Here is a 15,130-nt window from a genome sequence, read left to right as displayed (position 1 = left end):
ATTCATAATAAAGGATGTCTTTAATTTAGGAGCTGTCATTCTTTGAACTTGTGCATCAAGTGTGTTTGCTCCTGTATGTGTATACTGATGGTGAGTTACCTGCTTTCTTCCTTTCATTAGGAGTGTACTCCCACTGCCAGGCAATGCTCTTGCTAACTTCCAACACAGAGTCAGTTAGTTGATTTATGGCCTGCTGGATTTCATCTAAAGTGGGAATCATTACCTGATAATGACAAATATCAGATATCAAAACTAGATTTTCTGTTCAACAAAACTTGCAAAGAATTCCAGATCTCTCTGTCCTACAATGCAAATACTGCCCCCTGAACATGTACTGAAAGAAAAGTAGAAACTCACCACGTTGGGTATATCCAGGTGGACTTCAGATTTTATTAGCGGAACTATCATAGGTTGAGGCTTGGATTTCTTGTAACTTCTGTAGTATATTGATGAAAATATGAAAGAGTTCTTTCTCTTTAACTTATGATACTGCACTGAGCACATACCAACTAACACAAATATACTTACATAGCACAACTAATCCTCTTTTTCAAGGTGTTCAGAGATGACTTTGTTGTTTTGAGAACTGCATCAAGTACCCTTGCAGTGAAGGATTCATAAAGCTTCTTAAACTCCTGAAATTAAAATTTGTATGCAAATCAGTGGGTCAGCTGCACATAGCAGAAGTGTTTTACAGTTGTTAGACAAATATACCTTTTCAAATTTAGTATTTTTGTCTTTCAATGAACTTTCTGCAGTCCCTCTCTCATCCTCATGAGCAATCGTGTGTCTCTCTCCAGGGAAGGTCATGGTCCTCCCGACTACAGTGTTGAAAGTGTGAAATACAAAAAATACATTTAAATACTTAATTGCTGCGTTCACTTGTATGCAACACTTAAAACTCTGCCTTGACATCACCTGACACAGGTTCCTCTGTCTTGTAGCCTTTTGGTTCATAAACAGCACTTAAAACAGTGTCCAGCTCTTTGATTGCTGTTTTGACATGACTACATTTGTAATTCAATGTTTTCGCCCACTTTTTACAAAGATTCTAAAAAGAGGTTGAGATATGTATTTGGTGAATAAGGCACAACTTATTTGTAAAGGCAAATTAAAAATGAGGAGAAGACTTTAGCAGAATTAAATTCATTTCGGTTGATAAACATCTAAAATTTGTGTTTTGATTTGGTACGAGTGGCCATACCTTATTATGGTCAATCAGATGCTGAACTGAAGTTGGATCATCTGAGAGCTCAATCAGCACCGTCTCTGAGATGTCTTTAAGGACATCATCAATGTGTAACTTGCTAATATTTAGCACCTGAAAAAGAAGGAAATGTGGTTCTTGCTTATTATAAATGCACAATAAGGAAAATTTTAATGAATGACACAGAAACAGACCTTATTCACAAGATGCTGGAGCTCATACAAAGCCGTGTCAACTCTTTGGAAGAACTCGTCCAGGAGTAAGGATGACCAGGTGATCAGCACTGTCCCATGTTGAAGAGCAGATTCAACCTTGCGAGTTACCAAAGACATTAAAGCTTATTATGATGCAACAGCCATAAAAAAAATTGTTTTTTAAAAAGCATGGCAACAGCAGGGTTGAGACCTAATTTCTCAATGGTGCGACTAAAGAAAGCCTAGGTCGCACCAGTACGACCAGCCGGTCAAGTAAAAAAAAAAAAAAATCTTCGTAACTCTGAAAGCCTCCGTGTGGTCAACAAGAGACACACATCATGCCCATATCATGGTCGTAACCAATCGGGGATAGTCAAGGGAGGGACCTCTCTGATTGGCTGTGGTCCAGATATTCCTGTAGGCTTACGTGTATGTATTTGAAAGTGCAGGCTGATAGAGAGAGGTGAGTAGCCTAGGCCTGATAGAAATGGATTGAGTTGTGGGTAATGAGAAAAGATGAAAAGAACAATTGACAACTTTTTCGTTAAGTTAAGGCCTGATCTGTCTGAAATTCATAGCCAGTGCTCTGACATAGAGCCATCAACCTCTCAGGTAATGGGTAATGTCTAACACTGGTCATGAGACGGCATCAGATAATGAGCCACATACAATCGACTCCGAGCCAGAGCCCACTGAAAGTAAAAGGGGGAAAGTGTATACATTTCAAAGAGAGTGGCTTGACCAGTTTCCCTGGCTAAGATACAGTAAATCTGACAACATGATGCACTGCATTTACTGTCATGAGTGCGGAAAGAAGCTCCCTGGCAATACTGCATTTGTGGTGCTAACACGTTTTGAATTGAAATGCTGAAAAAGCACAGTGTATCCAGAAAACACATTATATGCTGCAATAAATGCATTCCCCAAGTCTCCCCTCTCCCCACTGCCAGCAGCAAACAGGTCGTCAGAGGAGGCCGAGATGATGATTAAGTTTAACATTGTCTACAATATTGCCAAAAATGAAGTTCCGTTCATTTCCAAAGTTCAAGTCCAAAATAATTCTTCACAACACCCCACGTACAGTAATAATGCCGCCCAGTATATGGGTGTCATCAGAGACATATTGAAAAAAAAAAGGGGGAAAAAAGGCCAAATTACAGGAGTTGGCCATCTCAAGGGCCTGTTACTGCAATAGTCCATGCGATAGTCCATAAGATATCAAGTTGTTCAGATGTTAATTTAGATTTTCTTTTTATTTAATATATCTTGAGATGTTTTAAGTTTAAATTTCAGTTCAGTGAAGCACTTTAAGCACCAGCACTTTTTAAGTAACTCATCTTTCTTGTAGAACTGTGCTCAAATAAAGAACTTTGTGTTGACAAGCTTGTTAGCTAATTATTTACAAAAAATCTATATTGTCTGTATGGACAGCAATTAAAAAAAAAGTGAACTTGCAAAACTGCGGTGTTAAGCAATGCGGTTGAAAAATTTGGGTGCACCTAAGAAAAAAGTTAGGTGCTCCAGTGAAACCGTGGCAGTTAGTCTAGAGCCCTGAACAGTGGAAAACATATTCACACTGCCATTAACTAACAATGTTTAACAGCTGAGACATTTCTTCCACAAAATGCTCCATCTACTGTAATGTACTTACATTTTTGATTTTTGAAGCCATCCAGCTGGAAAAGTCTTCAGGTATTTTCTCACAAGTGGACTCATAATCTTCCAAAATTGTCTATAAAAAAAGGACAACAAGTTGTTTTATCCATCCACTCGCTTCCGCTTAACCTTTTCAGGGTCGCGGGGTGCGCTGGAGCCTATCCCAGCTATAGGACGAGAGGCTGGGTACACCCTGGACAGGTTGCCAGTCTGTCAGGGTTAACACACAGAGACAGACCACCATTTGCGCTCACATTCACTCCCACGGGCAATTTGGATTGATCAATTAACCTATCCCCACAAACTGCATGTCTTTGGACGGTGGGAGGAAGCCGGAGTACCCAGAGGGAACCCACGCAAACACGGGAAGAACATGCAAACTCCACACAGAAAGACCCCGGCCTTATGGTGGAATTGAACTCAGGACCTTCTTGCTGTGCGGAAACAGTGCTAACCACCGTGCCACTGTGCTATAATATAAAGTTATTTTATATTAAGTTAAATAATCATTTATATAGTTGTTTAAATAGTTATTACTTGCCTGTAATCGATGGTGATCAGCACTGAGTTTTGTTTCGATGTTGAGAAGATGTAAGGCTTGCTTTGGAACCAGGAGACCCATCTTCACCAAACACTTTGCCTCCCGTATGACCTCAGTTACTTTAGGATCAAAGTTGACAACTAGCTTTTCTGTCTTTGGGTGACGAACCAGCAGTGCGACATTTAAGACTGTTGTGAACAACACAGAGAGTAAAGTCATACTAACAGAATCAGATACGGTGTGCCATCAAGGTTATCAATATATTTAATTTAAGCCAACCATGATTCATCTGCGATACTTCCTCGAGCCATGCTTGGTGGTAAATACACTCAAACTTTACTAACGAAGCTGCAGTCTGATTGTACATTTTGACTGCATTTCGTCCCTGAGGACTGAGCAGGATGTCCGAGTTTTCCTGTTTAGGATGACAGAGTGAGGCAACATTAAAATCTTTCAGTGCTAGTAGCTTTAAAATGTTTGCTGACAGAAATCTAGCCTTACTTTTATGTGTAACATGGGTTCCTCTATTTTTTTGAAGAGGTGCCTGGCCCAACCAATTCGTCCAGCCACAGGAGGCATGTCCCTAGCAAGTGGAGGGTTGTCTTTGTGGTTGCCATAGTGCTGCAAAGGAAGTTTGTAAAACAAAATCTGTGCATTTATATTTTATTTTAAATGGCATTAGCGAATAACAATAAAATAGGTACCTTTCTCACAAACTCTACTTCTGAGACATAACGCTGAAGAATATGACTCAAAAGATGGGGAACGTGTGCGTTAATGCAGGGAATGTTCAGCCTCTGGAAACTACAAATTTAAAAAAACAAAGTAATAACAAATCATTACAGTATTTAATGTTATATTTCTAATATAATATTTCCAGTGATATATTAAATTGCTTAAAATATCATATATAGACACTTACCGCTGTATCAGGTGAATGGCACGCTCAGATGTCTTCACATGTGAGAAGCATGAATTCATAAAAGTCTGCAGCTGGTTCTGTAGAAAAGGTAACAAATGTAACCTTCATTAGTACTTTATCATGTTTCAGTTGTGACCATGTCTTAATGAGTGATGTCTGTGATTAGTGGTTTTGTGTATATGTAAATTCTTTGCAGGTCTCTGAGAAAACATCATCAACCCTTATGATGCTTCCTGATTTAAACAATGCACAGGAAAACAGCAGCTACATGTTTTAGGCATAATGAGTACACAACTATACATACCTCAATGTAACAGATTTGCTCTGTAAACTTGACAAAATCTGCTTCAAATTCAGCACTCCTTGGAGCCAACATATCATACTGCTTTCTTTTCAGATTCATGGCTATAGTGTTGAACAGTCTGGCTAGACTCTCAATGCCCTCAATGTTGGACTTGTTAAGTGATTCAAATGTCTTGAACACTGTGATTATTTGTGTGATCTAGAAAAAAATAATGCTTACTGTTATATGGCAAAGCATTATGACAAGACTGACATACATATTTTAGGAATTAAAATAGACCGTACCTTTTCAAGCTGCTTGCAGAAGTTGGAAAACTTCAAAAAAATTTCCATCTCTGAAACCTCAAAAGGCCTCTTTCCAGGTGCAGCCATTGTTTCCATCTTTGTTGTCTGGAAACAAGACTTATATTCCTGGTACAAGGAGGTACAGTGCTGCAAAAGACAAAAGATTAACAACAGCAGAAACTGTGTACTGCTGTAGTCATGCCTCTGTAATAACACTGATGTGTACTAATCACAGTGTAACAGTCACCTGCACTTTTGTGATGATGCTATCAGCATCTTGGTCCCATATGAGACGTTTGCCATTGTCAGTAATGTACGATCTGCACATTGTAACCATCTGATTTGTGACCTAGAAGAGTTTTCAGTATCACATGTTGTACAAAGGGAATTGGATCTTAAATGTTTGTTCTTTGAATGAAATGAAAAAACCCAACAAAGTAAACTTACTTTGATGAACAGTGAAGATATAGTTTCACTCGTGTTGTAGTACAGTGAAACTCTGAAAATCATGTGAATAGTACTGATGACATTTTGCACATTTTTCATCATGGCAACCTGAAATGACACCAAGTATAGTCACATTATTTATAATATATTGTTTGCTCTGATATAATTTGTATTTCTTAAGTTTGTAATGAACAACTTTACTGTACAAAAATTGAACTATTAACAGGCTATTATCCATATTTATTTAAAAGAAAAAAACAGTATGTAAGATGGTCACTAATGTATAGTACATGGACTATGAATTGAATACTAGCGTTGTTTCTAAGTGAATAGTAAATAGGCAATTTTTGATCATTTTGTTGTGATGTAGTCTGGGGCAAATAAAAGACTATTTTAAAACCTGTCAAAGACCTCCTGTATTCAGTGCATAGCAATAGCTACTCAGAATTTTGCATTTGTTTGTTATTGCCTTCATTTGGTAAAAAAGACCATACTTTTCCCCCCAACACTGTTGGTTTACAGCCTGAATGCTTTACAATTTATATACATGTCTTTAAATAGCTGTGTATGCGATATAGGTGCTTTCATACTTGGCTTGTGCTTTAACATCAGTTCATCAACAAAAACACTGTTTGGCTCAGAGGTAAAACTTTATTTAATACTAAAAATTCTAACAATTGCAAGTTCTTAATGGAAAGGAATTGTTGACTGTACATACCGGGTCACTGATGTAGAGAGGTTGAAGAACTTTCTCCAGTGTGCTCAGGAATTTCACATTGTCTTTTGCCTCATTGGCACACCTTGTTATCCTAGTATCCAGCTTCCGCCACATCTACAGAGGTACATGTTTATGACAGTGATGAAGGTAACAATATATGTTGTTTATTGTAAATGTTTGTTTATTGTTAAATGTTTCAAGGAGTAATTTAAATTTCTGATTTTATCATAATTATTATTATTGTTAAATTTTTTAACATATTTTTTGTACATAAAATGGAGGCAATATCCCCTGAATTATATGGTCACGATGCAAAATACACAAATCACATTTATGGATCCATGATACATCATAGAACAGCGAAAATTAGTAATTACTGATCATTCAGGAATAATCTTACTATTATATAATTTGCATGTAATTTTTATTATATATATCAAATAGATTCAGTTTTTCATATTGCATCTATGCACACAGTGTTATAGATGCAATATGTCTGAAGGTATTCATTTTTAGATTTCGATATTGTTATTGTTATACCAAAGTTATTATTGTATAAGTGGGCCTAATGGCATCATAAAAACAGAATAATAACTAAATACTAAAATACTAAAAACTGTGTAGCACAAATTATTTTTTAGTGAGGAAAAACGCCTATTAGTGTTTGCCTCACTTTCATTGTTCATTGTTGTTTCATTGTTATGTGTGGAGGAGCTGTCTGACACCAACCTACAATAAAATGTTTCCCTTTGCTGATTTTAGAACATGAGATTTTTATTGAAAGAGTTTTATTCATTGAGCATATGTTTGAAGTGACCTACTGACTTTGCATTTTTGGACACATGTGAACAAGATTAGAAATAGGTATATCAGAGGTATATCAGAGGTGTGGTAATTAAAAAAATTATATCGTGCAACAAATAATGTTGTTACAGTATACCAGTATATACATTATACTGCCAAGTATTATCTTACATTAAACAGTGGACATAAAAAAATACTATAATAGTGTGACTGACACTGAGAATGAGTACCTTTACAGTTTTGGATCTGCTAATATGGAGCACCATCACCGCTGTCTTGCACTTTTGGCTTTTGATGTGAGTGATGATAGAGTTGAACCTTATAGACATTCCTTTCCAGTGCTCTAAGTCACTCAGTGGCCCTTCTGAATCAGCTCCCTTTCTCAGCTGATCACTCTCTATGAGGACCTGATGTACACCGAAAAGGTTACATTAATTCAGTCAGTACTCTACAGCAAGCCACTACAGCAAGTTTTTCTTTTCCTTTTTTTCCTTTTCAGTCTCTTCTTTCATTTCCTTTCTCTCATACTAACAAAATATATACCATTCATTTATGAAGTCATCATCTCTGGCCAGTAAACTGTATTCCTTGAAGCCACGGGTTCATAGGCTGCACTTCACTTGTGCGTTTGAATGATTTAACAAACCTGCTCAATTTCCTTGCACCACTGCAAAAGATTTTTTTCCAGTTGATGGACCATCTCACAGTTGGCAGCTGCAGTTTTCATATCATTTAGGCTGGCCAGTTTAGAGAAGTCAATATGTGTGAATGTAGTCAGATGAACAATGTACTTGTTGCTTATATGGATTTCTGCAGGACAAACATAACAAAGTACAAAATTATTAAATTATTAAAACCAGCCATTTAGCTACAGTATGTTGTTCTGAAGAAGCATTTTTTTTTACCTTCTAAGGAGTCAAGACAGCGTTTTATTGTGTACATTAAGTTCTCTTTACATTTTACTCCATGTCTGGACTCTATAGTGCCCCAGTTTTGTGGTGCATCGAGAGCAGGCAGTAGAAAGTTGTAAGTGTTCCTTATTCCTTTCAGGAGGCCGTCTCTGGCATCAACTACTGCAAAAAAGATCTCCTACAAAGTATGGAGACAAGTCACCCATAACGTCATAAAAACCAAAGCCAAAACATCTGTGATATAAATCAAAGTATTTTAAACAGATTTATTTTCTACAGTACAGTTACATTGTAAATAGGTGTGGACGTCAGATTGTTTTATAATGTTAGTGAAACGGTTGGATGTCAAATGTGACCTCAAGATTTAAAAATATGTTAAGGAAGGAGGGTTAGATCATATTAGCTTTTTCCTAAACTAATACAGGGAATGCTGAAAAGTGACAAGTTTATTATGTGATGTTTATTATGTGAACACAAGAATTATTATGTGAACACAAGAATTATTATGTGGATGCAAGAATTTCTCCGCCATGGGATCAATAAAGCCTTATCTTATCTTACATAAACTGCTCAAAAAATAAAAGGAACACAAGAACAAGACATCCCAGATCTGAATGAATTAAATATTCTTATTAAATACTTTGTTTTTTAGTAGTTGAATGTGCTCAAAAATCACACAAAAATTATCAATGGAAATCAGATCACGCTCAACATTAAAGTGGAAAAACACACAACAAGCTGATCCAACTTTGATGTACTGTCCTTAAAACAAGTCAAAATGAGGCTCAGTAGTGTGTGTGTGGCCTCCACGTGCGTGTATGATCTCCTTACAACGCCTGCGCATGCTCCTGATGAGGTGGCGGATGGTCTCCTCAGAAAGTTCTTCCTAGACCTGGACTAAAGAACCCGCCAACTCCTGGACATTCTGGGGTAGATGGAACGAGACATGATGTCCCAGATGTGCTCAATTGGATTCAGGTCTGGGGAACGGGCGGGCCAGTCCATAGCATCAGTGCCTTCATCTTGCAGGAACTGCTGACATCCACATGAGGTCTAGCATTGTCTTGCATTAGGAGAAACCGGCATATGGTCTCACAAGGGGTCTGAGGTTCTCATCTCGCTACCTAATGGCAGTCAGGCTACCACTGGCGAGCGCATGGAGGGCTGTACGGCCCCCCCAAAGAAATGCCACCCCACACCATTAGTGGCCCACTGCCAATGGAGTCTGTTTCTGACTGTTTGAGCAGACACATGCACATTTGTGGCTTGCTGGAGGTCATTTTTTAGGGCTCTAGCAGTGCTCCTCATGCTCCTCCATGCACAAAGGTGGAGATAGCGGTCCTGCTGTTGGGTCTGTGGTCATCACCTGCAGAACCACTCCTTTATTGGGGATGTCTTGCTAATTGCCTATAATTTCCACCTGTTGTCTATTCCATTTCTACAACAGCATGTGAAATTGATCGTCAGTAAATGTTGCTTCCTAAGTGGACAGTTTGATTTCACAGAAGTGTGATCGACTTGGAATTACAATGTTTTGTAAAAGTGTTCCCTTTATTTTTCTGAGCAGTGAACACAAAGACATATAAAATGCACACTTAGGTTTTTAAAAATAATTTCCAACCCAGATCCTAAATCATGTCTGTATGTCCAATGAAAACTACCATATTGCTGTCCTGTGAATTTAAAACACTTTATTGTGTGTTTAAATTGGATTTTTTTCACAGATAAACCATTTTCTTTCAGCATATAAAGAAAATTCTGACATCCGCTTGGAAGTAAGTGGGACTTTTATTTGATATGTTTTATATGTTCTATTGTGAATAAAGTATGGGCTTATGAAACTAATGAGATTATGATTTCTGTTTAATTTACATTTTACACACTGTCCCAACCTTTTTAGAACTGGAATGGTTATAAAATCACATATCTATATTATATATATGGTTGTTAGGTTGTTAGATATGATTTTATAACGATTTATATGGAAAAAATTGTACATTTTGTTTAAATTTATATTAAAAAAATATTAGTTTTTTTTTATACCATTCCGATTCTAAAATGGTTTGGACAAATGTAAATAAAAACACAAATCATAATATTATTAGACAGTATCTCACAAAAGTGAGCACACCGCTCACATTTTTAAAAAATATTTTGTCATATCTTTTCATGGGACAGCATTGAAGATATGACACTTTGATACAACGTAAAGTAGTCAGTGTACAACTTGTACAACAGTGTAAATTTCCTGTCCCCTTTAAATCAACACACAGTCATTATTGTCTAAACCTCTGGCAACAAAAGTGAATACACCGCTAAGTGAAAATGTCCAAATTGTGCCCAATTTGCCATTTTCCCTTCCTAGTGTCTCAGGTGCAAATCGGAAGGTGTGTTGAATTTGGTGTTCAATCCAACTTTATTGATAAAGTACTTTAAAAACAACATGATTGACCAAAGTGCTTCCCAGTAAAAAACAGTAATAAAAGTTAAAAACCATACATTAAACAGACAAAGAAAATTAATTAAGTGTAAAATAAATGAATGAATGAAAAAAAGATCAAATAAATCGGTAAATATTGAAACGTGAATAAAACAGACAATATAATAGACAATAAAGAAAACTAACAAAGTAAAGAAGATTAAAAGCAACCCAAAACTGATTAAAACTGACTACAAGCTGACTCTGGTACTACAACAAGAAAGCCCGCAAACAGTTTGCTGAAAACAAGCAGACTAAGGACATGGATTAATTGTGATCTGATGAGACCAAGACAAACTTATTTTGTTCACATGGTGTCAAGGATGTGTGGCGGCAACCAGGTGAGGAGTACAAACACAAGTGTGTCTTGCCTACAGTCAAGCATGGTGGTGGGATGTCACTGTTTGGAGCTGCATGAGTGCTGCTTGCACGGAGGAGCTACAGCTAATTGAAGGAACCATGAATGCCAGCATGTACTGCGACATACTGAAGCAGAACATGATCCCCTCCCTTCAGAAACTGAGCCACAGGACAGCATTCTAACATGATAACATCCACCCATCTCCATGATGTCATCATGGAGGGGTGGAAGAGGATTTCAGTGGCACCCTGTGAAGCTCTAGTGATCTCCATTCCCAACAGAGTTAAAGCAGTGTTGGGATGGCCACACAAAATATTGACACTTTGGGCACAATTTGGACATTTTCACCGAGGGGTGTACTCACTTTAGTTGCCAGCGGTTTAGACATTAATGGTTGTATGTTGAGTTATTTTGAGGTGGCAGCAAATGTATACTCTTATACAAGCTGTACACCGAGTACTTTACATTGTATCAAAGTGTCATATCTTTAATGTTGTCCCATGAAAAGATACAATAAAAATATTTACAAAAATGTGAGGGGTGTACTCACTTTTGTGAGATACTGTATATGGATATTTTAATTATATAATAGTTATAGAAACAAACCACCATACAAATTCAGTACCCTCTTACCTCATGTACGTTTTCAGAATTCACAGCTATGTCCTCTCTTGTCCGTATAAAGTAGCAGCAAATACCTGTCAGGGATATTTGGGACAAATCGGGCATAAACAGCCTCAGTGTTTTTTCTCCTTTTACAGCACCAGGATATGAGCGACCACACTCTGCAATAAAATATAAATAATTTTGGAAGAAAATTAAAAAATGAAAATGACACATAAAACAGATCTTAATTTTTTCTGCTAAAACTAGGATATTTCACCAGCACAGGGATAAAATCATTAATGATCACATGAACTTGGTAAAAACTCCAATTATGACTGGCCTTGAAAATCAGAAAAGTAAAATACTCTAATCTTAGTTTGTTTTAAATTAGTGGTCAGTATTACTTAGTATGAAATAAAAAAAATAAGCAGGATAACATGTGACAGTCAAATACTGGAGTCGAGATTTATTCCAACCTGGTCCTGGCGCTGCAGATTCTTGATACACAAAGGAAATGGTTTTGCAACCTCCTTCGGCAAAAAACTGATCAAAAGCAGCCAGCTATTCATGATAAAGAAGGAAAAAGAAAGACAAAAAATTGTGAAATGAAAAATGTGTAACTGTATAATATCAGATGTGTTTAAACCATAATTGCCATATCAACATAGACAATATAACATGTGAAATGAATGAGATGTTTTGACTTTTGCGTGTTCCAGTTGTACTTGCAGCAGCCAAAATATACACTTCTGATTATGATATTTTTTGCTTTTGATATTTTGCTTCCAAGGAGCCAAATGCTCATGTATTTTTTTAAGGTTGCCTTGAGCAATAGTTCTCCAGACTTTCTGAAAGTCTTTTCAAAGCTTTTCTGTTGACATTGACTGTCTTCTCTAGTCAAGTCCTTGCATCAGACCATTTTCCGAGAAACGATTTCTTTGTTTGTTGATCCCTGACCTATGAATCACTAAAGGGTAAAAGACTTAACTCAGTGGATGAACCAGGACTGTGTCTATACATAATAGACGACTTAGACGACATAAAGAACCGATTTAAAATTGTATGTTTTGTTATTATCAGCCTGTCCAAAAACACATAATTTTTGGACAAGGTTTGACAAGGATACAATATTTTTTTGCACCACCTATTTGATTCTCAGTGAACTATTAACTGAAAACTTGGTCCTTCAGTTAATCTATCTATTTTTCACTGAAGCCTCAACAGAAATGGGATCAGTAGAAGGATGGCTGTCAAGAAGCTATTCTTAATTAAAGGAAACAGGGAAGAAAAGGCTAAGGTACGCAAAATTACACAAAAACTGCTCTGAAAATCAGTGGCAATAGGTTTTACAGAGTGATGAATGATAAATATGAAATGATTAAAACTGTTGTTAGTATCTACGGCAATCAGGAGAGCGGTACAACGGTGAGTGTCCACAACCTGTAAAACACGGTGCAGGCTTTGCTATTATTTGGGCATACAGTCAGTGGTGTCGGGATCAAAATTGATGGAATTATAAACACAGAAAAGTAATCTCTGATTGCTGCCATGCAATATCATCAGAAAAGTGATTGACAGTGGCTTCTTTTTTCAGTATATCAATCATCCTAAATACACTGCCAGTGCAATAAAAGTATATCCGGATAGAATTTTGAACATACTTTGTCAAAGTATATGGGAAAAACTCACAGAAGACGAATCTAAAATAAACTCCTCTACATCTGTTGGCGATAGGGCCAGTCTCTCAGCCAAGATGTCAATGATATACTTGTGTGCAGGGGTGAGGAGCTTTTTTCGCTCTTCTCTTGCCTCCTTATATTTGGCCTGAGAAATACAATAGATGTTAATTGTAGTAATTGTAACTGCTCTGACAACAAAAGTGGTTGATGTCAGTAAGGTTTCATTAAACCCATTATCAATTTACCTGACATCCAGCCTCGTTTGTATTTTGGCTAACTTCTTCCATCGTATTGTTTGGCAGGAGGACTCGCCTCCTTGATGTTTGAAAAACTCAGTGACTCTTCAACTTATTCTGCCTGGAGAAAAAAAAATTAATGAAATGTTATGAAAATCAATAACTAACTAACTCCAAAGTAGAACACAGTGAAAAAGTATTTGCCTCTTCCTCTTTTTTTTTTGCATATTTGTCACATTTTCATGTTTCAGGCCATCAAAGATTTTTAATATTAGACAAAGATAACCCGTGTAAATATACAAAGCAGTTTTTAAATTATTTTATAATTTATTAATAGAAAAAGCTATCCAAACTTCATTTTGTGGAAAGCTTAGATCAATTTCACTAGTTCCTCCCAGGCCTGCTTACTGTCAGACCATTTGAATCATTTCCATTTAAGAATCTGTCTGACAAAGATGAGATAAGATAAGATAAGATAAGATAAGATAAACCATTTTTAGTCCCACACGTGGGAAACTTTTTGGTTACAACAGAGAGTACGTTTAAGTTTAAGAGCAGTATAAGTTAAGAAAAACACAACAGAATAGGATAAGATAACCTAGAATAACATACTATACAACAACAGTAAAGTACTATATACAATAGAATAAAGTGAATTTGGCTAAAAGATATCAAAAAAAGCAAGATATCACTGACATCTGTCAGTCTGAAATGGGTTACAAAGCCATTTTTAAGGTTGTTTTTTCTTCTTAACTTTAGTGAGATTCATTATCCACAAATGGAGAAAACTTAGAACAGTGGGGAACCTTTCAAGGAGTGGCGGGCACAGCAAATTAGTTCAAGACCTCACTTGCTTCAGGCAGGGTCAGGGTCAATAATAACAAAGAGACTGAACAAAAATGGCACCTATGGAAGAGTTTCAATGAAAAAAAACCCACCGCTGACCACAAGAACACAAAGGCTTGTCTCACATTTACCAAACAAAAAAAACAAACAAACGACACAAACATTTAAAAAAAAACATCCTGAAGAGCCACAAGACTCTTGTAAAATACATAGTACATTTTTTTGAAGGTTTGTGTCTCATTACATCTGACATAAAACTAATGTAGCACCATTAAAGGAAAATCACACACACTTGGTGGTGGTAGTGTGATGGTCTAGGGCTGAGCAAAGTATTAATTAAAATTGTATCAGTAAAACAGAACTGTTTTGCAATCAAAGTGGCACTGAAGATAATATAATTAATAAAACGTTCTTCTTTCTTTAGTCTTTTAGCTTTACTGCCATCTGAACGAGCTAACTGGATTATTTATTACAAGTTGGAGACTTGTTATCGAGGTCATATCTTACTTATATAATTCTAACCTTTGATATATATATATATATATATATTCTGCCCTTACCAAAGCGTGGTCATTCGAGAAATGGTAGCTTTCTGTTGGGCACATGTTTGTGCCAGTTTTGTTTTAAGTAAAAAATAGTATTTTGTTTCCCGTTTTACAATCGTGGAAATCACTTCCAAGTCCTGCAGTCGTTATGAGCCGTTACTGATACCTGCTGTTAACGCAACAGTTGAAACGAGGTGTCACGAGCCCAACCGTTACCACACGTTATAAATGTTAATATTCACAGTAAACGTAAAACACATTCTCAAAGCGTTTTTCATAGTTTGGGGGGACTTCTTGTAGTCGTATTGCTGACCGTCCTCTTGAAACACATCAGATAAATAAACATTCACAAGACAGTCATTACTTTACACTCTTTATTTGTTATTACCA

The 15,130-nt window shown here is 36.6% G+C and overlaps 1 protein-coding gene across 1 annotated transcript in view; it reads right to left on the bottom strand.

The window, feature by feature from the left end:
• LOC146613177 (dynein axonemal heavy chain 8-like) overlaps positions 1–11,954 on the bottom strand; it is a 34,001-nt gene extending 22,047 nt beyond the window's left edge. The window contains exons 1-23 of the mRNA XM_085377747.1: positions 11,911–11,954; positions 11,462–11,613; positions 7,983–8,166; positions 7,724–7,887; positions 7,308–7,484; positions 6,274–6,387; positions 5,556–5,663; positions 5,356–5,457; positions 5,109–5,255; positions 4,825–5,022; positions 4,521–4,597; positions 4,303–4,402; positions 4,100–4,219; positions 3,878–4,013; positions 3,599–3,786; positions 3,053–3,133; positions 1,402–1,518; positions 1,205–1,321; positions 919–1,051; positions 715–821; positions 529–635; positions 358–436; positions 100–223 (exon numbers count right to left, since the gene is read on the bottom strand). Of these exons, the coding sequence (XP_085233873.1) occupies positions 100–223; positions 358–436; positions 529–635; positions 715–821; positions 919–1,051; positions 1,205–1,321; positions 1,402–1,518; positions 3,053–3,133; positions 3,599–3,786; positions 3,878–4,013; positions 4,100–4,219; positions 4,303–4,402; positions 4,521–4,597; positions 4,825–5,022; positions 5,109–5,255; positions 5,356–5,457; positions 5,556–5,663; positions 6,274–6,387; positions 7,308–7,484; positions 7,724–7,887; positions 7,983–8,166; positions 11,462–11,557 (2,776 nt within the window). The 5' untranslated portion in view covers positions 11,558–11,613; positions 11,911–11,954. The remainder of the gene's footprint in view (positions 1–99; positions 224–357; positions 437–528; positions 636–714; positions 822–918; positions 1,052–1,204; positions 1,322–1,401; positions 1,519–3,052; positions 3,134–3,598; positions 3,787–3,877; positions 4,014–4,099; positions 4,220–4,302; positions 4,403–4,520; positions 4,598–4,824; positions 5,023–5,108; positions 5,256–5,355; positions 5,458–5,555; positions 5,664–6,273; positions 6,388–7,307; positions 7,485–7,723; positions 7,888–7,982; positions 8,167–11,461; positions 11,614–11,910) is intronic.
• Between the last annotated feature and the right edge of the window lie 3,176 nt (positions 11,955–15,130).

This window comes from Diplotaxodon limnothrissa, linkage group LG18 (genome assembly GCF_057381915.1).
Source record: "Diplotaxodon limnothrissa isolate DT_005_m linkage group LG18, D_limnothrissa_male_GT1.1, whole genome shotgun sequence".
NCBI classification, from domain to species: Eukaryota; Metazoa; Chordata; class Actinopteri; order Cichliformes; family Cichlidae; genus Diplotaxodon; species Diplotaxodon limnothrissa.
This window is presented reverse-complemented; position numbering and strand designations above follow the sequence as displayed.